Source organism: Manis pentadactyla, chromosome 4, assembly GCF_030020395.1.
Source record: "Manis pentadactyla isolate mManPen7 chromosome 4, mManPen7.hap1, whole genome shotgun sequence".
NCBI lineage: Eukaryota > Metazoa > Chordata > Mammalia > Pholidota > Manidae > Manis > Manis pentadactyla.
In genome coordinates this window covers 179055880-179079866 of record NC_080022.1, presented here as the reverse complement: position 1 = coordinate 179079866, position 23987 = coordinate 179055880, and the positions used below count along the sequence as shown (strand labels likewise).

Below are 23987 nucleotides of genomic sequence, written 5' to 3'. Positions count from 1 at the left end.
TCTTTAACAGAGCTGAGCGATCAGCTTTGGAAAGGGCTTATCTATCTGTTACCACTGATTCATCTCTCTAAGGCGGCATCTCGAACCCCAGAAGGAAATGAGGACTCGGCTACGCATGCCTGGTCATGGCAGCGATAATTCCTGTATTTTCAGGGAGAGAGGAGAATCGTGGTTTTTTTATACCTGTCTCCATTGTAAAAGCATGTGTGAAAGCATGAGTTAGACCCTGAGTTCTAAGTTTTAGTTCATAAAATATGATCACCATACATTTGGGAGAAACTGAGGGAAAGTATAGAAACCACAGGGTCCCTTTGTCTTTTCCCAACTATCAGGGGAACGAAGTTGAAGCTTGTGAAGTGCGGGACTTTGTCTAACCCAGACAGAAGAGGACATAACTAGTTGGGCATGTTTCTGAACAGTCATCTATATGTGTCTGAAATGACCAATCATCTTTTACAACTTTTATCTTTGCTCCTGAATTTAAAATATAAAATGGCATGAAAAGAGTTAAGATCATGTAACGGTCCTTATCACGATTGGTCATTTTATAATTATTTGTGTGACAAGGCTAAAATAGTATATTATTGTATTACAAGTATTTAAAATCCTCTTTTGGGGAAGGAAGGATTCTTTAATTACCCAGCCAGCTAACAGGCCTCTGTTGGGCTGCACTGGGTAGGCAGTGGAGAGAGGACTGGCAGCCGGAAGGAGCAGATCAGATGGCCCTGCATGTGAAAGAACTGGGTGGGATGGGACACAGAGAAGAGAGCCAGCACCGTGGTGCGGGGCTCGTGGAGGTGGGAGGTGGAGGGAAAGAAAGGGACGTGAGTCAGAGACACTTGGACTTTGTGAAGAGAGAGCTGTGCACTGAAGGACATATATAACGGTGCACTAGTCCTCCTACATATCAGTGATAAGATTCTTACTTCTCCACCCCCTCAAGAGTTGTTTAAGACCTATGTTAATTTTCAAGGCTTTTTGGACTCATCTCTATTTATTTTAGCTGTATTGATGTACTGAGACTGAACTTTGAGCCAGAACAGGATATTTATTTGTGTTACATTTGTTTGATGTTTGTCTCAACCACTGGCTGTGATTTCATATAATGGATTAGGAGTCGCTAGACAACAGTTAACATATTTTAAGACATGACTTTCTAATGACCCCGAAATCCCAACTTTCCACCTTCTGAAAATAGTTGTGCTATAAAAATTGAAACAGAGACAGACAACACATCCTTTGTTGTTCAGTCTGGTCTGTAAAGCTCACATAACATGCCCAAGAATGGTGCCTAGAAAAACTACATGATCTATAAGCAGCTATATGTAAGCCTATGTATTTCTTCCAATTCAAAATATAAATACAGCTCATGTGTCAAGGTTATTCTTTTGTATATCATTTACCCTCTTGCAGGTATCTCTTTTAAAAAGAAATGGGGCAAATTTCTTGACTGCTGACCTTCACTAACCTGCTGAACCTTAATATCAAAGCCCAACCCTTTAGTTCAACTATCTCTTTAGAAGATGGAATAATCCAGGATACGAAGCCACAGGGTAAATCATGTATCATTTTTAACCATGTATCATTAAGTATGTAAAAAAGTATAGAGAATGATGTGACCAACATCCATGTATTCACCACCCAATTGTGTCAGATATCAACATTTTGTAACATATGCTTCAGAACGTTTCCAAGAAAAAATCATTAAAGATACTACCATTTAAGGAACATATTTTAAGGAACTTAAGAGGAGAAAAATAATCTATTATATTTACCATTTCTGTTGCTCTTCCTTCACTTCTGATGTCCTACGTTTCCCTCTGGTAGCATTTTCCTTCCATCTGAAAAATTACCTTAGCATTTCTGTTAAGGCACATCTGCTGGCAGGGAATTCTTTTAGTTTTCATTCATATTTTATCATCATTACTGATGGAAATTGATTCTGGAATGGAATTTTGAAGTTCTCTAACTTAAAGTACTCATTTTACATGTGAGGAAAATGAGGCCCAGAGACTAAATAATCTTCCCCCTTGCCACTGAGCTAGTTCATGGCTGAGCCAGGACCAGAGTCCAAGCTTCCTGACTCTGAGTTCAGTGCTCTTCTTCCTCCACAAATGCTCTGATTTGCTATCTCATTACTTGGTGTATACTGGGAGCAAAGTTGTGCAAAAGAAGTTTGATTATTATGCTTAGTACAGCAAAAAAAATGTAAAATGATCACTTTTTAGAACTGAAAGTGTCCTTAAGGATCATTCGTTTCTGCGCTTCATGTTTCAGGTGAGAAAACCAGGGCCCAAAGAAGGTAACCCAGTTTCCCAGGAGAAATTTACTATTCAACAAAGACATAACTTTTTAAAGCAAGATCACACTACGTACCCACCATTTGCAAAGAATGGGCACTGAGGTTGCTTGTCTGTGTGTTTTCCCGGCATCAGTGGATTGAGCTGGGCCAAACACACTCTGCCTCTACAGCTCTCTCCGGACCTCATGGCACAGGCCGGACGGCCAACCCTAGACAATGAACGGATCCTAGCTAGACCATTTGGAATCAAATCTATGAGCCACTTCTCACCAGCACTGTCCTCTGAACCAACGATTCCCAAACTACAGTGTATATCAGTTAGCCCTCAGTGTGTAGAGTCTCATAAGCTGATAAAAATCAGCTTATCAAAGTGGCAAATTCCTGGCCCCACTTCTAAAGATTCTGATTCACTAGATCTAGGGTGTGACCCTGGAATTTACATTTTTATATGCACCCCAGGTCATTGTGATGCACGGGTTGCACATTGAAAAATCTCTGGCCTATGTTGAAGCATTATGCTTTGGTCATGAAGAAATAATTTGTACTTTCTAAGCTGATAAAAAAGAAGAGACTGGACACAATACCAAATTAGCACCAGGTTTCTTAATCTTCCTGAATTCTGGAGTTATCACTCACAGCACTCTAGTTAACTCCCTCCTTCCTCACTGATGGCTGACACAGCTAGAAGGTAAAGATGGCCCACCCTTACACACATGTACAGTCACAAAAAATCCCTAGGGACACAGATATTTGCACTTGGCTTAGTTATTTCAGTATATCTCTTACCTACTGCTCTGTCAACAAATCCATTAAGATTCCTAAGATTTAGATAGTCTAACTAAATATAATAGTTCTATTTATCTGGGGCCAGATTTGATAAGTCTATATTTTTATTTTAAGGACTCTTTTTCAAACCACTCCCCCCATACATGAGCAATGAGCACTCATAGACCCACATACACAAACACCATTTACCCTACAGGAGTTTGTTAGTTTTCAGCCTGAAGCCTTTCTGTGCACAAGTTCCTATGAAAGGAAGGAGAAGGCATGTTAGCCTTGCACGCCTGGAGTTACAGTCTAGTGTAGAAAACCAACCACGCAAAAAAGAAACGGTTAGTTGTGTTTTAAGCAACATGTGAACATGTGCAAGATAAAAATAAAAGTGCAACCTTCACAGATTGAGGAACTCTTGTGTCTAAATATTGACTCTTGTTTTCATAATTTAATTCCTGGAGGTTGAGAGCTTGATATTTAGCTACACTGAAAGGGAACACAAATACCTTGTGCATGTGCTCCTCCTAAGGCCTGCAGTGACACAAGTTCCTGAATCTGCTCGGTATCCTGCCTCAAACTTTTTCTTAATTGTCCCATAGGTAAAGAAAAATCTTTTTCCCTAATCACCATAAAACATGCTTGAAGGGAGGAACTGTGTCTTATACAGCTTCTGTGTTCTCCTGCAGGGTCCAAAACTGCTATTTTATTGTAACCAGTAGTTAGGTCCCTACTGTATACCAGGCCCTATATGATGTGCCACAGTTGGGGAAACAGCCTGAGATCCCTGCCCACAATGATTTGCATTCATTCTCTCAGCAAAAACTTCTTCCCCAAGCAATAGGCCCTGTTCTCAGAGCTCTAGATCAATATAAGTAACACTCTCCCTCCATACTTCAGAGGCCATGTCCCGGTAAGGAAGGCGGACATGTGTACTGTACTAGATTGAAAGAGCTGCTGTAACAAAGTACCACAAACTGGGAGGCTTAAACAACAGACATGTACTGTCTCGCAGTTCTGAAGGCCAAAAGTCTGAGATCAACGTGGCGATGGGGTTGTTCCTTGATGAGGGCCATGCAAAAGAATCTGGAGCATGCCTTGTACCCAGATTCTGGTGGTTTGCTGGCGATCTTTGGTGTTCCTTGGCTTGTAGTAGCCCCCCCACCCACCCGATCTCCACCTTCGTCTTCACTTCTGGAGTTCTCCCTGAGGGCATATCCCCTTTTTATAAGAACATTAGTCATATTGGATGAAGGGTCAACTCTATTCCAGTATGATCTCATCTCAACTAATTAAATCTGCAACCACCCTATTTCCAAAGATCCCATTCTGAGGTATTAAAGGCTAGGATATCAACGTACAAATTTAGATGGGGATCTAATTCAACCTGTAACACAACACTAAACACAACCTGGTAAAAGCTTTAATAGGAGTGCAAATAGCTACGAGGGTTACCTGACAGCCCATGACGCAGAACTTAATGAGCATGAGCACAAGCAACAGAGAAAACAGGACAAGTGGCCAAAGCTTAGGCAGACAGTGGACATTCTCCAGGTGGAAAAAAGCTTTTAATTAAAGGCATGCAAAAGAGCTTTTAATTAAAGGTATGTCTGTGAGAGCATGAAGCGCCTGGAGAACTGCAGAAAGTATTACAGGTGAAAACTGGAGGGCTTCTAGAAGAGGCATGGGAGGTGAAGCAGGAAAGGGAGACAGAAGCAAACCAAGAAGCGCCACATTAGAGTGAGTGAGAAGCCACACAGCCTCCCCACGGGAGCGCACCAAGGGTGTACGGGCATGCTAGAAAGAAGGTTCCCGCGGACCAGAGTTTTGATTCTATCAAAACACAGGCAGGCAGCTTGAACTGGGGCCATATCAGAAGCAAAGAGACAAGGTATGAGCCTATTTGCAAGAGTCTAAGCTAAACATGATGAAGTCCTGGATATATTTGAGAGTAGCAGAAATGGAAAGGTGGGAATGGATTTTCTGGGAGGCTGGAAGCCAAGTGATGGGTCCTAGCAAACAGCAACTGGGGATAACTTCAGTGAGAATCAAGGGGATAGAGATGAGGCTGGCATGGAAGGAAGGGGCCAAGATATGGAGAAGCAGAGAAACCTTGAGGATAGTGGCATCTGACAGCCCAATCCTGCCTCTAGGACTCCCACCCCCACCCCAACATCACTCACACTTAATATCTGACTTCCACAAACAGTTCTGCTCTTGACCTTTTACCAGAGCAGGGGAAACATGCTTAGATAATCTCTAATCGAGTTAGGAATACTGTGCCCTGAACTGAGGGCAGATGAAAGAGTCCACTAAGAGAGCATGATGCCTTGGTTGGGGAAGAATCAGTCATAAGACTTGTGATGGCTTCATGCCCAGGTCCCTTGCCAACCCAGAAAATGCAAACCAGTTTGCCACATAGTTATTGCAGATGTGGTACCATTTGGTGCCTGACTTCTTTATCCACTGGCCATGATGCCTAATTAGACATGTCAGAGGTTGCAAAGTTTCTCAGAAACTGGAGACCCATTAAAATTTAGTTGAAGATAAAAAGGCAATGGTTTGAGAAAATCTAAAAATGCTCACCACCATACCCAGCTGGGGAAAGTAGCGGGCAATAGCATCCTCTTGGGGTTCCCCACTTGGGCATTCAGGCCATGATGTGCTCCTGAAAATGGTCCCTGTCTGGTATCTTTCTTTTCCATCCTTTATTATTTTCATCCCACTCGTGAACGGTATCTAACCTAACCGAGTGTGCTACAGGAACCAAGAACTAGAAAGAAGGTTCCCTCTAGCAAACACATGTTTCACACTCCCGAATCACATACTGAGCTAAGCAAGTTACATCCTTGAACTCATTTAAGCTGTCATGGGTAGGTTCTATTATCATCATTTACAGATGGGGGTAAGATGCCACAAGAATCTCCCGCTGAACCCTGGGGGAAAGAACTCTGGTCTGAAACTCACAAGTCAAAGTGTGTCTAAGGGCTCTGGACTCCAGCAAGGGAAGTAGGTGATTAAAGAGTAGGATTAACATACAAGGGAAGCTTTTGCTATCTGGACAGACAACTCAGGGCAAAGATGCATTTTCCTGAGCATTCAAGACATGGGGCCACATCCCTGGTCAGACTTGCTCTTCACTATCCTACCACGTCATTAAATAGAGGAGCCACGAGTCAGAGCTGGGCTACCACCTCTCCCTCCCCACTTCCCCAAAAGGAAAATGGAGTGAGGAAGTATAAATTACTTCACAGGATGTCAAGAGAATGCCTGACATGTGCCCCCAGTGATTCATTTGGGTGGACTACTTTCACACCAAGCTAAATGCAAAAGTTCCGAGTGGGGTTATCAGGAGGCCCCTCCCTCCTCCAGGGCAAGAAAAATTTCCTCTTTGTAAAGCGCAGGCACAGTTAGAATCAAGCTCCATCTCAACAGGAAACCACCATATTCTAGGTAAAACCGGTGCCTTATTCTTAAAGGTCACACATTTTCATCCACTAAGCGGGTGTTTCCTGAGCGCCTACTACATGCTAGGCACAAGACATGTAGTTATTATGGATCTAGTATGTGGCCCTGTGGGGAGACACCAAGAGAGAAAACACGCAAGCACACAGACATTTGGCAGATCTTCCAGGAGGACGGCTTTCAGGGGGACTGTCTTTGTTATAAAAAATAAAAAGGGATATAAGAGGTTTCACACAAACCCCGTGTGTCCCGCCAAGTGCCGGGCAGGGAAAGTGGGAGGCCTGGGGCGAGGGGGGAAGGGCGCGAGAAGTGGGTTGGGTGACAAGGTGGAAGGGCAGGGCCGGCCGAGGGATCGGGAGTTGGCCGGCGGGCTGCGCCAGGGGCAGGTGCCAGCCGAGAGCGGGCGGAGGTGCGGGCGCCAGGCCCGGCGGGGGAGGCCGGCGCTGCCTCCGCCTCTGGGAGTCGGGCGCGCAGGCCGGCTCGTCCCGGGCAGCCGGGGACACCGGCGTCCCCGCCACCGCAGCCGCGGAGCGCCAGCATCCTCCGGAGAGGCGCCCCGGGCTCCGCCGCCGCCTTCCTCCCGCCGGGAGCGAGCGCCGCCGCCCGCTCCGACCCTCCACCTGCCGCGGGCTCCTGGGCGGGCGGCGCGGGGAACAGGAACAGCCCCTGGTCTCCACTCCGCGCGGAGAAGGGGCGCCCGCCAGCGCCGCGAGCACCCGCGCTCCCCGAGTCCAGAGGCGACACCCCTTCAAGGGGCCGCTCCGCGCGGTGCGCACTGCGGCCCCAGCGACCCCGGCCGGCCCGCGAGACTCCGGGCGGCCTTCCCCGCCCCGCGCCCGCCCGGCTCCCCGGAGACCGACCGCGCGCCCCGGCCGGCCATGCCCGGGCTGCGCCGGGGCCGCCTGCTGACCCTGCTGCTGCTGGGCGCGCTGCTCTCCGCCGACCTCTACTTCCACCTCTGGCCCCAGGTGCGCCGCCGGCTGCGGCCACGGCAGCGGCCGCGGGGCTGCCCGTGCGCCGGCCGCGCCTCCGCGCCGGCCCCGGACCCCCGCGCGGCCGCGCACAACTTTTCCCGAGCCGGGCCCGGGACGGCGCGGGACAGCGGCGGCCGCCGCGGCCCCGGCTCCGGGCTGCAGGCCCTCTTCGCCCACCCGCTGTACGACGGCCCGGAGGAGCCGCCTCGCCGCGGGCCCGAGGACGCGCTGCTGGCCGGCCCGGAGGCGCTGCGGTACTACCGGAGGAAGGTGGCCCGCTGGAACAGGTGAGGACGCCGCCCGGCCCTGCCCGCGGCGGCTTCGCAGCCGCTCGGCGAGGGCTCCCCGCCCGGCCCCCGCCAGCGGCGGCGGACCTCCGAGCTCAGCCCCGAGCGGACCGCGGTGCGCGCGAGGAAGTTTCCCTGCGGCCGCCTCGCGAAGGAAAGCTCCGGGCCCCTCCCCCTGGGCTCCGTGTTCGCTCCCTAGCTCCGCTCGGTTCCCGGGGCCGCTTCCCCCACCTGGTCCCGATGTGCAAAAGCCGCCGCCGGCCTCCGGTTTTCCGGAATGCGATTCCCAAACGAGCAACTTCAGAGCTGGCTCGGTTTCAGCGCGCACCGCTAGACCAGGGTGCCTTCCAGGCAGCAGCAATGCTATTCCCTGAAAACCCCGCTCTTTCCCTTTCCTTAAGCCTCTGTCCGGGGTCAGAGGTCAGCCTGGGCAGAAACTAAAAGGGTAGTTCCCTGACAAGGTGCTCGCTCTGTTCTACTTAAAACGTGAGTTGGCCATCTTTGGTGAGTGTTATAACTTGACGGCAGTTTATTTTCGTGATTGGAGCTGACTTACATCTGAAGCGGATGCTTTCCCCAGAGATAAAAACCTTACGTGAGAATTCTTAAAATCCAAAGCAAAATGTAGAGAGAGAAAAAAAAACCTACGCATATTAAGGATTAAAATTAAGCATGTTTTTGTAAGAGGGTGGGAGCGGGGGCAGGGAATAAGTGTTGGAGAAGGTGGAATGATCAATACTGAGATCCCCAGCTCATGACAGAAGACCTTAATGTGAGTTAGGACTCTGTTTTGAAGTACAGACTGGCCTAAATATCACTCACATCCAGAGTTCACTTTTGCATCACACCCATCACTTTTCTTAATAAAAGAGATTTCAAGTGAGATGCCATGACGCTGTTTTATGGGCCCTTGGGAGGTTGCATGGACTGTAAATCCTCTGGAAAGTCAGTGCTAGCCCTATTTAATTGGTCATTATTCCATAGTGCTGACACTAACGGGGGGAAAATCCTTCAGAAAGTAGAAATAGAAGAAATTGAGAGTTATGGCTGAAATCACTGTGGTGAATTTCAATTGCAACTCCATGGCTGATGATTTCATATTAGAAAGAAAGTGGTTCTCGAGTCCACTGATTGTGTACAAGTAACAAGGCAGTTTAAAAAGGCAGTTTGAGATTGCTTCCTAGACGGTGTCATTTTCAGTATTACCCTTATTTCATCAATAATTGGGAGTCTGGATCAGAGAACTAGGACATCTTGCTCTTAGAAAATTATCCGCACGTCTGTTGAGGATTTGACAGTGAGGGACTGTGGGCAAAGTCACTTGCTCTTGTAAGTGTGGGTCAGCATTCATTTATTCACGTTTCTGTGGCCTTAAACTTCCCTGTGTTGCTTCACTCCAGAAAGAAAGTCCAGTGGTGCATTTTGGCAGAAAAGCAAAAATCTTTTCATCAATTTGTTCTACAATTCATTTTGAGCTTGATTTCTACACTGTTACGTGTCACAAACACACATTTGCTGGCCAAAAGTGATCTTAGTCATTTAACAGAGGATCAATCAAAAAGGACTGGTGACCTTACTGTATTTGGAGGTGACAGAGTAGTTTTGTGTGGTTGGTTGAATGTGAAGGTTGTGATATTTAATTCTCACTTCCTTTGAATACCTGAGATCTCAAGTGAGGTTTGTGGGCTATGACAGAAGGATGAGCTATGCTCATGAGTATTGAAACTGGACCTCAGAGGCAGAAAACACCTGCCTTCACCCACTGTATAGTAAACGTCAATGCCATGGTGTTAATAAGCATGTGCGCTGTTACTTACATCAGGGTTAAAAATGGAACATGGAAGACTCATTAGCCAGCAAGAATTTGAATCATGCTCAGAGTTCTGTTGTGAGAGGTAGTCTCTCGTCACCCTAAGTGAGAGGGTGCCCTGATGAATACGAGCACATGTAACATTGCTGATGAGGCCCGTGTGTCTGCTACAGCATGCAGGGGGCCAGTGAAGCCTCCAGATTTCAGTGCAGAAAAATAATTAAAACCAACAACAAAGAAAGAAATAGTAAATGACTTGCTAATTGCTTGTCTCTCACACAGACAAGCCCTCTTTGTTTATAGCCACTACCTAGTCAATATTTAGAAACTAGGGTTTTATAGACATGTGGATGCCACCATGCCTATAATTACTTACCATTTACTGCTACCCAAAATAATTGTATCAGCAAACGGTCTGCCACACTGGGAAAGGTGCAAGTAATGAAACAAGACAAATCAGCAATCTTCACCACTTGCCAGCAAGAGACCATTAGTCTAAGTGAGTGATTTTTTTTTTTTTTACCACCACGCTAGTAAATAATGGTATGAAGTCTTTCTTCAACTTGAGCTCAGTGCCAACATGAGATGGGCCACGGCGCGTCTTCCCCAAGCACATTCCCTTTAAATCTCAGAGGAAGACGGAGCTTGCACATTGTTTTGAATGTTTCAGGTTTTCAATCAGTATCAGTCAATCGGATGTCAAGATCTAAGTTGAAATGTAAAGGCCTCACGGTGGGTAGAGTGGGCTTTCCACGTGCTCTCTGACACTCTGTCCTTCTGCAAGTTCTTCCCTTCCTTCCTCTCTTTTCCCCCTCAAGATGTAACTAAGCACAACACAATCCAAGCTAAAAATGCAATCAGGGAAAGTGTTCCTGTCAGGTTGTCAGCTGATGATCACAGTGAGCGGGCCAACGCCAAGACCCATCATGCAGGAAGACACGTTTGGCACCTGTCTGGAATACTGAAGAGGAAAGAGACCAGGGGGCAAGTGAAATAGAGTCTTCACTATTTCAGGCCTTAAACCAACAAGCCAGATGAAGCCTTTCCTTTTCTAAGTAGTGATGGAAGGCAGGGCTTACCTGGAGCACAGGTGACTGTTTCTGTTGCCGCTGTGCTTGCATCTTAGAGACTGAGCTTCTGGTTTCCTCCCTGCCCTTAGGGATGAAAGGTCTGGCTGCCAAGTCAGACCACGTGTTTCCTTTGACATGTCAACACTGATCAGTGTGGCTTGGCCTTTTACCCATGTATCTTCAGTCAGAGCTCCTTGTAACCCTCTGGTCTTGACAGGCAAGGTCAAACAGGGTCATGCCTCCCTTGTGTAGGAAACCTAGCAGCTAAAACACAAGCTTGAGACGACTCTGCTTTTCTTTCTTGACATCTTCCTCAGGTATCGAGAAGGTCATATTTTCCTGTGATTGCAGGTTGAGCATTTCTCAGAAGTGTGTGTGCACATGTACCTGTGTCTTTCCCACCATCAGAGGCTCTCCTCCTACCTACTTGCTCTCACTGAGAGAAAGCCTAGTCCTGAGTCTGTCGTTGAAAATCACAGCAGAGAGACCGGGCAGCTTTTCAAAAATGACAGTTGTTCAAGGGGAGTAAATTGGCTTAAGCTTTTTCCGGGGGAAGCTCTGAGAAGATCCAGAAGCTGAGGAAGATATAAGAGAGGGGGAAGAAAGTGCCAGGAGAGAAGAAAAAAATTCAGCTGGAAATGAGAAGTGGCTTGTCTAGGAGTTTTTGAAGGAAAAACTTCCCACCGTGGCATCTGTGGAATGAAAAAGGCAACCCCTTTATTCTCAGCTTCTCTCTCTCTACTGACCCCCACCTCTTTTTCCTGCTCATCTCGTGCTACCATTTGGAGCACAGATTTATTGGGAGCAGGCAGTTCACCATGTAGAAGGGACAACAGCCCGGGTTCTTCCTCGTGGGTGATGGCCATCCACCCCTCTCCAGGCTTTCCACAGGGCTTTGGCCCCTTGTCCGATGCCCCTGCCAGTGAGGTGAGGCTAGGCAAGGAATTGGCCTCACGCAATTTGAAAGTGAACCTCAACCACAGCCTGTGTTAGGTTAGAAGAGGAAGTGGGAATCCTGACTTCTGTTTCTTTCCTCCCAATGAGAGCCTTGCTTGGCCGGTTTGGGGAAAGCTATTATTTTAGTGGATTCTGAATTCTTGCACTTATAGTTGGAGGAAACCGCTCTACTCTTCCCAGAGTCAAAAACTCCCAACAGATAGTTTCTGAGTGGGCTGGTCCAGAGGCCATTTTCAGGTCTCTTCTCTCTCATTCCAAACCCCAGTCCTCACTGCCAGCAGCACAGCAGAGACCTAAGCCAGGGAAGATATCAGTGTTCATCCAAGCAGGAAGGCACTTCCTGTTCCCAGTTTCAAGATGTAGCCCCCGTGGCCAAGGACTGGAGGATGTGTGTACTCTGTTTCTTTGGTCCCAGTCCTACCACTATCTCTCACCCAACCAAGTTCTCATCAATCCTGGGAAGCCAACTGGCTAATTCTTTGCATGAGGACCCTCCTCCCCGAAACACAGCTGATATGTGCCCGGCGCTTTACATATCTTGCTCACTTAGGCCCCACAACTTCCTCAGAAGAAGGTTCAGGCAGTAGAATTCCCGGATGCCCCTGTACATTCCAGCCCTGACGTACACACACCTTCTCCTCATTATTCAATCCAATGATTTTACAGATTTAAGTCAAGTCCCAGATCAGTCGACCTTGGGACAGGGAGATTTTCTAAGTGTGCCTAACCTAACCACATGAGCTTTTAAGAAGGGTTTTCACTAGCTGACTGAAGAGGAGGAAGTCAGAGATTCAAAGCATGGTAAGGACTTGATGTGTCATTGCTGACTTGAAGGTTGGTGGGGTGGGGGTGGGGGTCACATGGCAAGGGAGATGAATGAGCTTTAGGAGCTAAGATTGGCCCCCAGCAGACAGCCATCCAGGAAGCAGGGACATCAGTCCTGCAACCGCAAGGAAGTGGGTTCTGCCAACAAGAATGAGCTGGGAAGCAGATTTTTCCCCAGAGTCTCCAGGCAAGTCCTCAACCCAGCCAACAATTGAACTTCAGCCTTGTAAAGCCTGTGCAGAGAACACCGCCACAGTAAGCTGGACCGCTGACCTTCAACTCTGTGAGCTAGTTATCGGGTGTTATTTTAAGTCACTAGGTTTGTGGTAATTTGTTACACAGCAATAGAAAACAAATGCAGTATGGCTGTTTCCTCTATTTCACAGAGGAAAATGGAAACAAGAAGATTGTATAACTTGCCTTCCGAAGTCCAGCAGCTAGCAAACCACAAGGCTTTGTCCCCGGAATCCACACTCCCACCATTTGCTCCACCACTCTCCATCCTTGGACGTCCACAGGTCCTCACTTCTCCTCTTCTGGAAAGGCTTTCCAACTCCCTTCACCCATCCGGGTCCCTCCCTGACTAGACACACACTTTCCATACAATACCATCGTACTTTGCATGACTGCATTGCCCAGCTTCATGAAAGCTATCTAGAGCTCCACATGAGAGGGAATAGCCACTTGATCCTGACATGAAAAGCCCCCAGCTTGCATGTGGTCACACAAATACATCTGTTCTGTGATTTCCCTTAAGGGAGAGCCAGAGTAAAGATCTGTGAAACAAATAAGTGGGAACAGACCACATCAGGATTTGGGGGCTGTTAGTCAATGACTTATTATCCCCTATGAAAAAAACTGTTGAACAGAGACAGTCCCAACTGTAAGATCACCCCACCTCTAACTTGTCTGCTCCTCCCTATAAAAGTCTTACCTAAAACCACCCTACAGAGACATCCTGAAATTTGGATCTGGGGTGTTCTCTCTTCTATTGCAATATGTAAATAAAAGGAAACTCCCCTACCAAAAAAAAAAAAAAAACCCCAAAGGAAAATTGAGAACATGTCATTTGCCAAGAAGAGGGAATGTCCTCAGTGTCCTGAGCTTTCTGAAGAAATACAGCGAAGAAGTCTTGCATTAAAGCAAAGTGGGAAACACAGAGATCCTGACTTGGCAAAGTCACCCCTGCTCTAGCCCGTGGTGGGTGCTGACCTGTGCTTTTCTTGTGATTATTCATTAAGCTGGGGGCTGGCGAGGGCCCCGGGTTCTGCTGAAGTAGGCTCGCATATGGCTAAAAGCCGAGCGGGGATGCCGTTCTGAACAGCTGCAGCTTTAGTGGAGCAGAAGTTACTAGGCATGAGAGCATCTGTTTACCTGTTATTATTGGCAGGCACACACATATATATGCCTAATGAAACCTGTAGTGTGGGGGGAAAAATGCTTAGCTCTTTTTGTTCCCTGTCACTTGGCAGAATATCCTGTGGTTGACATGTGAAATCAGAACAGACTAAATCTGAGTGCCTTGGAGACTTGGGCATCCAGGACTTCGGAGGCCAAGAACTGGGGGCAGCCAGTAGAATTTGGCATGGGCAAGAGGCAAAGTTAAGAACGATAAAAGGGCCTCTTTTGTCAGATGCACTAGTAACAAACCAGATAAATTTGGGAAGCCACAGGGAATAGACAATAGTGGAGGACTATGGTCCCTCAGAAGCCAAGAAATCTGTAATAAAATTCAGCAAAATACAGAGAGTAAAAGAGACACTTAACAGAGTGTTGGCATGGGGGCACATTGGGCTGAGAAACTGGACTGTAAAAAAACAGTGTGGTCTGGGAAGAGATGGGATGTTTAGAAAATTTCAGAGAGGTTGATGGCTTAGAAAATATCTCCACTGGCAGAAGAAAATCAGAGATGTTCAGACCTGAGAAGTTAATCACAGCTTTCAGATAACAAACAAACTTACTTTCAACTGTCAATATTTGGGTCAGCTCCGTAGGTCCTAGGCAAATTATTTTGATAATGCTAACCAAGCTGGAGTCTATATGGAGGGACAAATTGTCTCAGCCAATTCCAGTGTCCTCGGGGCCTCAGTTTCATCTATTTAAATAGGTTTTTTATATTTCTGACTCATTTTCTCCCATAACTAAATAGTTACAAATCCCATAAGAATAGTGTATTTATCTGCACTCAGAGCTCAGCTCATGTTTTTGCACTCTAAGTTAAGAATTATGCACAACCAGTAGCTGCTTATTTATGCATTCTGTCCTCCTCTGAGCACTCTGAGATACTAGTGAAAGTCAGACCACCCATAATTACATCAAGCCCCTTATTAAGCACCATTTCACTGCAGGCAGTTTTTAACTGAGATCATTGGACCCCACTGAGTTCAAGTGATGAGCTCTATATTTCCCTTAAATTTTATGTAAAATTTGCATTCTGCTCATATGTTTATTTTCCTAAGAAATAGTGCATTGTTTTTGCAAAGTATTGCCCACATTCATCAGGACTAGTTTCAAGTGACAGAAACGCAACTCAAACTAACTAGCACAAGCAGGAAAAAGGAAATGCAGAGACTCAAGTAACCAAACTCAGTAAAGGCAGCTGTCCTGACTCTCTCTCTCCCCTTAGTTCATCTGCCTGTCCTATTCCCCTCACATGGCCTCACATCCCAACAGAACCAGAGAGAAAAGGGGTTTTCCAGTTTCTGAAAAGAAAGGTCCTAAGCAAAGACACTGATTGGCCAGGTCTGAGAATACAGCCAGGCAGTAGAGGGCAATGATTGGCCCAGCCTTGAGGTGTTTGTCTACCCCTCAACCAATCACTGACATCAGGGAGGCCTGCGTCATTGGTCACTCTCCGTTCAGCTCTCCTTTCCAGCCTCTTGGCTCAGGGGTGAGTGGTCAGAAAACCACAAGTGTTCTGGAGGAACTGCACACTTTATATCAACCATTAAAAGCCATCCAAGGAGAGAAGAATCTTTATTTATTTGTACTTTCTCTTAAGTCAGTGTTACTCTCTTCATGGGAGCCCAAAGAAGAAATTGAAATGGACCCAGTTATTCATGGGCTCATGTCTCTTTCTCCTGAAAAGAGATCCACTTGGAGCCAGCAACCTGTGTGTTCATCCCAAGGAAAGCACTTAACCATCCCAGGCCTGACTCCTCCGTGGGCCCTGCAGCCTCGTTGCTGCTCTGCTGTCCAGACTTGGCACATCTTCAACCAGGGTTTCTTCTTCAAAGTCTGTCAGAGAGCATCTTCTAGGTCCCGGGGTTCTGTTTGCTTTTACTGCTGTAACAGATCACTCCAAAATGTAGTGACTTAAAACAAGAACCACGTATTTAGCTCGTGGTCCTGCGAGTCAGCAATTTGGGCTGAGCTCAGCCGAGTGAGTCTTCTGGTCTCTGCCAGGCTCCCTCAGGCATCTGTGCTCAGCTGCCCCATAAGCTCTGCAGGTCTTAGAGGTACTCCCTCCCGTGGGATCCCGTTTCTAAGACCTTGGCTGAGATGATGATCTTGGCTCCAGGGCCTCCTCCCTGAGTCAGCTAATCCCCGCTTGGCCACGTGGTGATGGCGGTTTGCCAGCAGAGAGTGGAAGTGTGTTCAGCCCCTTGAGGTCCCAGCCAGAACCTGCTAAATGTCACTTCTGCCACATTCTGGTTGCCAGCTTAGAGCAAAGGCCATCTGGGGCGATTCAGGTGTCCTAGACCTTGAAAAGGAGGTGGTCTGTATACCTTAGTACTGTTCTACTGAACAGAGGCGCCAAGGACATCTCGTCCACTGGTGAGGTTTCGGGCAGCGGGCAGACAGCCATAAGCAGTAAGAGCCATTGCCGTATTTCAAGGAGAAAAAAATGGAATAGAACCCTTCAGAAATCGGATGAAGCTGTTACAGACTGAATTATGCTCCCACAAAACTCATATATTGAAGTTCTAATCCACAGTACACCCCAGAATGTGACTGTATTTGGAGGCAGCGCCTTTAAAGATGTAGTTAAGGTTCAATGAGGTCGCAAGGGCCCTAGTCCCAAATGCTGGTGGGTTTATAAGAAGAGGGAGAGACACCAGGGATGCGAGCACAAAAAAGAAAGGCCAACGAAGGACATGGAGAGATGGTGGCATCTATAAGCCAAGGAGAGAAGACTCAGAGAAACCACCCCTGCTGATACCTTGATCTTGGAATTCCAGCCTCCAGAACTGTGAGAAATACATTTCTGTCATTCAAGCCACCCAGTCTGGGACAGTGGGTTGTGACAGCCTGAGCAGACTCACCTAGATGCTCATTTACCTGGAGAAAATATGACGGTCTGCTGGCACTGGCCTGGCCCCACCTCAGCTCCCTGGGGCAGAGGCAAGACCAGCTCTGAAATGTCTCTCCTCCCAGGGTGGTCCTTCCGGCTCCCAAGGCCTCCTGGCCTCCCTTTTCAAGCCTCCTCGGGCTCCCTAACTCCCAGAGAAGACAGCCTCAACCGCTCTGTAGAGGCAAGTGTTTGATTCTTCATTTAGTCCCTTTTTAATCTATCTGTTTATGGGTAGACATTAAGCTCTCTCTTCTTCTGGAGACCATTTTTGAGGCCAAAAGCTGATAATGGGCTCAGTGTCTCTCTCTGTGACCCTCCTGTAATCATCCTGATCCTCCCCAAGGCCACAGATGCTCTGATTGAGTAGGTTGAGTCTAAAACATCACCTCGTAAGTTCGTAAAGCCTGCTTTGTAAATGTTTAAACATTTCCTTTCATGTCAACCAGCATAACATTTAGAATGATAATGAAGGTTTGTTTTTGCTCATCAGGTGTATTAAGAGCCTATGTGTCATGAACAAATTTCTAGAGACCATTATCTGTCCATTTATCGATAGGTCATTTGTGATAATAATTGCTAATATTAACACCATGAATATGTAAAGTCCTTTGTACTACATGAGGCTCTTCTAAACCATCTGTAATTAGTTCACCATGAAAGAGAATTAGTGTTTACGGCCAGCAGGAGGTTGACCTGAGTATCCCACGGAAGGTGTCCAGTCAATTTATATTTTATTATAAAGCTGCAAGGCCCCAGGCTGGTGAGGCTTCAGGGGTTTGAAGGGGATTCTATGCAGAACCCCTGGTGAAAACAGAGCAGGAATACTAAGTGCTGCCTTGGACAGAGATTCTCAGAGACCACACCTCTCAGAGAGCTTGCCCCTAAAATGCACAAAAACATCCTCCATGCAACTCAATGGCTTCAAAACAACCCAGGGAAAAATCTGTGCTCTGTGTGGATTATCAGCACAATCGTGCTGTTATTATAATGGTGAGAAACTGAGTTCTTCTAGTATAATTTGCTATCAGAAAAATAGTATGCTGTCAAGGATGGATTTTATACCACAAGCCTCTGCTCAGTAGCCTGGATGCCTTGACAGAGAGCCCATTAGGAGCTGCACAGCAACTGCTGGCCGCCTGAGATGCCCCACTTCTAGGGAGCTGGAAGTCAGGTCTTGAAGCCATCCGATCTCAGCATTTCCTGAGCAAGTTCTAAAAAGGGAATGCAGTTACTCTGTTGCCTAGGGCTACTGTAACCAGTTGCCACCATGTAAGCCACTGTTGGTGGCTTACAACAGCATAAATGTATTCTTTCACAGTTCTAGAGGCTGGAGTCTGAAGTGGAGATATAGGCAGGGCAGCAGTCTCTTCAGAGGTTCGAGGGGAGAATCGGTTCTTGGCCTCTCCCAACACATAGTGGCCACCAGCATGCCTGGACTTGGGGGCACATCCTTCCATTCTCAGCCCCCATGGTCATGTCACCTCCTCGCCTGTCTCTGTGTGTCTGTGTCTCCTCTTACGTCTGTGTCTCTCTGCTTTAAGAACACATGCCGTTGGGTCAGACACCTGGATCACCCAAGATGATCGCATCTCAAGCTCATTCACTTAGTTACATCTGCACAGACACCTTTTCCAAGTAAGATCATGTTCGTGGATCCCGGGGTTAGGTCATGGACATATTTCTAGGGAGACCACCATGTAGCCCACTACAGTCATGTTCCTTTATGACTACAGGAGCTATGCAGGTACCCTTTTTTTTTTATTTAAAAAAGATGTTTTAAAATCTTTTACATAAAAGATAACAGATCATCTGCTAGGTCATCTTGTAGGTATATCATAAAGATAATTATGACATATCTCATTATGAAATAAATGTAAAAAATTTTGAGAAAAAGGGATCAAAGGGAAAATAAAGATACACAAGACCAATGAGACCAAGAGTGAAGAATTTCTCAGAACACTTGCTATGAAAACCTACCCACCCCAGAGTTAGCTGTGCTCTGGGGAACCACCAGTCATGCCTATAAGGTAAAACCAGCCAGTGGCCCCGGAAGAGCATAGGAATTCCTGGCAATTCCCTGCCCTGCTCGTCACTTCCCCTCCTACACCTCATGGGACACCACGCATGGCAGGGGGCAGCATTCCCCACCGGAGAGGGGCTCAGCGTAAGCAGCACTGTGTCCATGGGGTCCCATTCACACAGGCCCCATGCTTCCCGGTCCTGGCACTCAGGCCTGCTGGCTTGTCTACCCTGAGGAGAGAATTCGAAGCACTCAGGTGCCACGGGAGCGGGCAGTGGACACATCCTACAGGCAGGCCTCCACCGATCTTGCTTTTCCAGCAGAGCTCCTGGCCATGCATACAGATTGAAACTCCTGGCCACCTGTCAGGCTATCATTCAGCACAGAGAAATAGACTTGGCAATTAGCTGAACTCAGACGTAGGAACAAGAGGCTCTTTAAGACGATCACAGTCAAAGGGGAGAGGTGAGCAAACTGAAAGCCACCGACCTCTGTCCAGAGGAGCCGGAAGCGCAAAGGCAGCCTGGGTTCTCCTCTGACAGATGAGCCAATGAATCATCAATACCTCCAAGCCGTATGCCATGGAATATGGCTGCACAATTTTGGGCTGGGAAAATATTAAAATAGGTTATAATTCAGTGCCCACCATAGATATTAAGAAGCCATCAATAAAGCAACCACTGAATACCAAATCTGAGTAGTATAACTCACCAGTGGCCCCTCCAGGGTAAACTAACTGCAAAAGGTAGCCGGATGAGGTGGCATTCTGTCCTGTCATTACCTATAAATCCATTTACAAGGTCTGGGGTGGTCGGCCAAAAGTGATGAACTTAGATTTATAACAGCTGAGCTGCAGCTCCTCTTTCCAGCACTAACAGAACTAGAGGTCTGTTGAGGCTGCTTGCAATTTGTGATATTTGTGATACTGAAACCAGTTTATCTGCATATGTGAAAATGCTCCTTTCTCACTCTCTTGGCAGGGCTGCTGGGCTCAATCCACAAAGTATTTACTCGGTTAAGGTATAAATGAGCAAGTGGAGGGCCAGACAGGACCCCCGGGAGACGATCACTGGCTCCCTCTTACCCCACAGGTCTCCTTCAAAACTGCTCACTCAGAGGGGTCTCTGCTGTCCCGCCAACCCAAAGGGGTCCCAGAGCTCTTTTATGTTCACCAGGGCTCTTGACAGGTTTACTGATCTGCTTAGCATGTAGCCTCACTACAGTGTAAGCTTTTCAAGGATTGTGCTGAATTGAGTGGATATATCCTCTTCCTAATCCCCGGAATCTGTCACTGTTACCTTATTTGGGAACATGTCTTTGCAGACGTAATTAAGTTAAGAATCTTGAGATGAGAAGATGGTCCCAGACTCTCTGGGTGGACTCTAAATCCTATGACAAGTGTCCTTATAAGAGAAAAGCAGAGCAAGATTAGACACAGACAGAAGAGGAGTGGGGACAATGGGGCCCAGGCGGCAGAGATTGAAGTGATGTGGCCTCCAGCCAAGGAATGCCCACAGCCCCCAGGAACTGGAGGAAGCGAGAAATGCATCCTCCCTCGGAGCTTCCAGGAGCAGCACAGCGCTACTGACGCCTCAATTTCAAACTCCTGGGCTCCAGAACTTTAAGACAATCAATTTCTATAAAGCCACCAAGTGTGAAGTCATCGGTTCCAGCAGCCTCAGGACACCAGTAGAAGGATGGAAGGCTATCTCTGGCATTGTAACCCATATCTAAAATGTTCCTTGTACCTAGTAGGTGCTTAATAAGTGTTTGGTGAGTGAGCAACTGGAAGAGTACTTCAGAGGCTTTGTAGTTAGGCCAGGGTTAAGTCCTGGCTCTGCCACATAAGCGCTGGGCAACCTGAGGCTCATTTCCTCCTTGGAATTTCCACCTCGGTTTCTGGTCTGTACAGTGGGCTCCCATCCCCACCCCAAGGAAGGGCAGAGTGACGTCGTGCATGTAACACACTGAGCAGGGTGCCTGGTTCACAATGAGACGGCTGAAGGACCATTACCTGGTTGTCCTTTTATGTTCTGTATGGGTTATTCAGTGCCCCTCAATCCATTTATGTTTGATGCTTGAGTTGATGATGATGAAGAAACAGCTTTTGTCGTCTCCTGTTGCCAAGGAAGAGCACCCGTGCTCCCAGCCCAGTGTCCTGGCTTGCCTTCGCCACATCTGGTGCTTCCAGAGAGAGAAAACACAGATATTGATCTCTCCACGGTCACTTAGGTGTCAAATACCTAGTGCCTGCACTCAGGAAGAAAATACAGCATGGGTCAGTCTGCACCTGCTCTCCCTGTTTCAGAAATTAACCCTCCCCTCTCCACACACACAGCACTTCTGAGTGAAAACTGGTCAGCTAACATTCCTCAATCATTTGACTCGAAATGACAGGCATCCTGCAGATTCCAGGAATGACTCCTTTTCTTTCTGTTTCTTTTTCCTTTCCCTTCCCTTCCCATCCCTTCTTTTCCTTTCCTTTGCTTCTACAAAGCATTTATTAAGCCAGCTAAGCAGGCTGATCCCTGGAGACCGTCCCCTTCCAGCCAAGCTTCTGGTGAGTTGGTGACGTTGACCATTGCTGATGGTTGACCAGCACTTATTCTGTGTGAGGCACAGTGCTTACGACTTCACAGACCATCTCATTTAATCCTCACAACAACCCTGTATGAGAAATACTGTTATTACACCCGCCTTCACTTAAGGGGAAAGGTTCACACAGGCTAGGTGACACAGCAACTGGACTTCAAAGACGGTAACTTTGCCTCTTCTTGGGTTAGGTTCTGGAAGCAAATCTGTGATGAGATTCGAGTGCAGGAGGCTTAGTGGACAGCGCTCTCAGAGTGGCCCCCTTGGCATCCAGACCCCGAGGGGGATGAGGTAGAATTGCCTCTGATACTCTGCTGTGGAAGTACAGACTGCTGGTCTTTCTGGGGGGCATGTTGGCAAGAAGCATCAGAAGCTTTAAAAATAGCTCGACTTGTCAACCCGTGTACACCATAAACCTGTTTTTTATTTTTATACTTAAAAAAATACTTCTACAATCAGGAAGACAAAAATTATTGGTAGGATCCGTCACTGCTGTTCTGATTTCAGGCTTGAGGTTTCCTGTAACGCTGCCACTGCCTAGCTGAGCGACCTTGGACGAGTCATTTAGGCTGCCTGTAACTGGTTCCCGTAGTCTGAAGGAAGGAGTAAAAATAATGCTGACCATGTACAGCATTTCTGTGAGGATTCAATGAGTTAGAATGGCTAAGTGCTTAAAACAGTGGCTGGCAGGGTGTAAGAGCTCTGTCCAGATTAGCTGTTTTCCTTATTATTATTCATATATTTAGGCCCATTTTGGGTCACTCGTTTCTCTTGAATCTGGGTTTTACTTATGAGGACAGAGGTGCACGTGGTGTCCCCACCTGGGACAGTCCCCAATATGCTGCTTCTGATTTGGCCTGCCTCTCACTGGGGGCCGCAGCAGCTCTGAAGCCCCATGTCACTTCCTGCAGAGTGACCAACCGCTGAGCCCCAGCAGTGACTGAGGTCAGGATGCGGTTGGAGACCCAGTTAGCCCGGAATGAACACAAGCCGTCTATTGCAACATTGCATAAAACCAGCTCTGAGAGGAGGGAGTGATTGTATTTCAACCAGCGGGAATGAGTTTGTGTCGGGAAATCAGCCCATTTGGCAAAATCTCACTAAAATCTCAATGTAGTGGTTGCTTACATTCTCAACAGCAAAGAGATAAGCAGGCGCAGTGTTCCCAGCCCCACCTCCACCCTGATTGTTAAGGAGGTTCCTTAAATCAATATTCTAAATAAATCCTTGACAAAGCTCCACTTTCTGTGCAGCCTCTGTGGAAGAGCAGAACAGGTGCAGGTCAGAAACCATGGCTGTTAGTTCCTCCTTTCCATTTGCTAGTTGTTTTTCCACTTTGTGGACCTTAATTTTTTCTCCTGTGTAGAACAGCGGAATGATCTAGTCCCAGGGCTTGAGGGGACTAGAATAAGACAATACACGGAAAGAACCCTAAAAATACATTTGCAATAGGCTCTACACAAATGCAAATTATTAATAGCATTAAATAAAAAGACACATCCTGTGTTAGATAAGTCCCATGAGGCTATGGCAGAGTCACCAAAACCCACGTGTCCTAGTCCCCTTGCAGCTAGACGGAGCCACGTCACTAGTTCTAGCCAATGGTATGTAAGTTGATGTGACCTACATCACATCTTGGCCAAAGCATTGAAGAGTCCCTACTTACCCCTGCAGTCCCTCTCTTTTCCAACCTGATGCCTGTGAAGGCCACGTGCTGGGATCCTGGTGTGTCGATCAAGCCAGGTCCCTGAGTCTCTCTGGGGAGCCAAAACCCTACTGACCTTGGCTGGACAGTAGCATGGGTGAGAAAGAAGCCTTTGTTGTGTGAGGCCACTGAGACTTCAGGATTCAGTTGTAACTCTAGCAGAACTTGATTTTACTCCACAGACTAGAGTGAAAGAACTGTCACACTGATTTCTTTTTCTAAAGTCAAATCAAGTGAGACTCTAAGCCCCCTTTCCACTTAGGTTGCTTGGAAATTCAATCTCAGTCACCACTGGAGCTCCTTTCCCCAAACACCCCCTCGTGTTGGGGGAGTGTCCAGAGGGTCTTAGGTAGCAGAACATTTGAGGAGGACCCTCTAGTCCATGCTCCATCGCCTGCCCTCATGAAGGTGGGTGGCATTATTGCTTCTGCTCAAGCCAAGCACAGGATTATTTGCTAAGATGGGTTTCTGGTACCTGAAATGCACCTTCCTGGGCACATCTGTCATTTTCCACCACACTGGGTCACCCCCAGGAAATGGGCCAGACACAGGACCCCAAGCCAACTTTCCTTTGCTCATCCTTGGAGAATCTGCATGCTTCCCTGAAAGTTCGTGCTTCTGTATGCACTTCCTACTCTCTGTCAAACCTCCCATCTTGCATCCTCCTTCACAGAGTTTAGGCCTCCCCAAAATAAAAAGTAAGATCCATAGAAGCAGTGGGGTAGCCCATCCAAATGCCTGCTTCGTCCTGCATCATAAACACCCTCTGAAACAAGGAAGCACCAAAGCCCATTCCTCCTTCTCGGAACGGGGGGCAGATACAATTCCACAAAACAAGAAGCACTTTACTGTTTCAGCAAGTTATCCTACCACATGGGTGACTACTCATGCTGAGGAGGAACACAGGCCAAGATC

General features: G+C 47.3%; 1 protein-coding gene and 1 long non-coding RNA gene across 5 annotated transcripts in view; one reads left to right on the top strand and one right to left on the bottom strand.

Annotated features, from left to right (window-relative positions):
• Positions 1-7912, bottom strand: part of LOC118919707 (uncharacterized) — a 36835-nt gene extending 28923 nt beyond the window's left edge. For all 4 annotated transcript variants that reach the window (XR_005027612.2, XR_005027613.2, XR_005027614.2 and 1 more), the window contains exons 1-2: positions 7774-7912; positions 1776-1841 (exon numbers count right to left, since the gene is read on the bottom strand). This is a non-coding gene — a long non-coding RNA (uncharacterized LOC118919707). The remainder of the gene's footprint in view (positions 1-1775; positions 1842-7773) is intronic.
• Positions 6709-23987, top strand: part of FAM20A (FAM20A golgi associated secretory pathway pseudokinase) — a 47452-nt gene continuing 30173 nt past the window's right edge. The window contains exon 1 of the mRNA XM_036899883.2: positions 6709-7799. Within this exon, the coding sequence (XP_036755778.2) occupies positions 7417-7799 (383 nt within the window). The 5' untranslated portion in view covers positions 6709-7416. The remainder of the gene's footprint in view (positions 7800-23987) is intronic.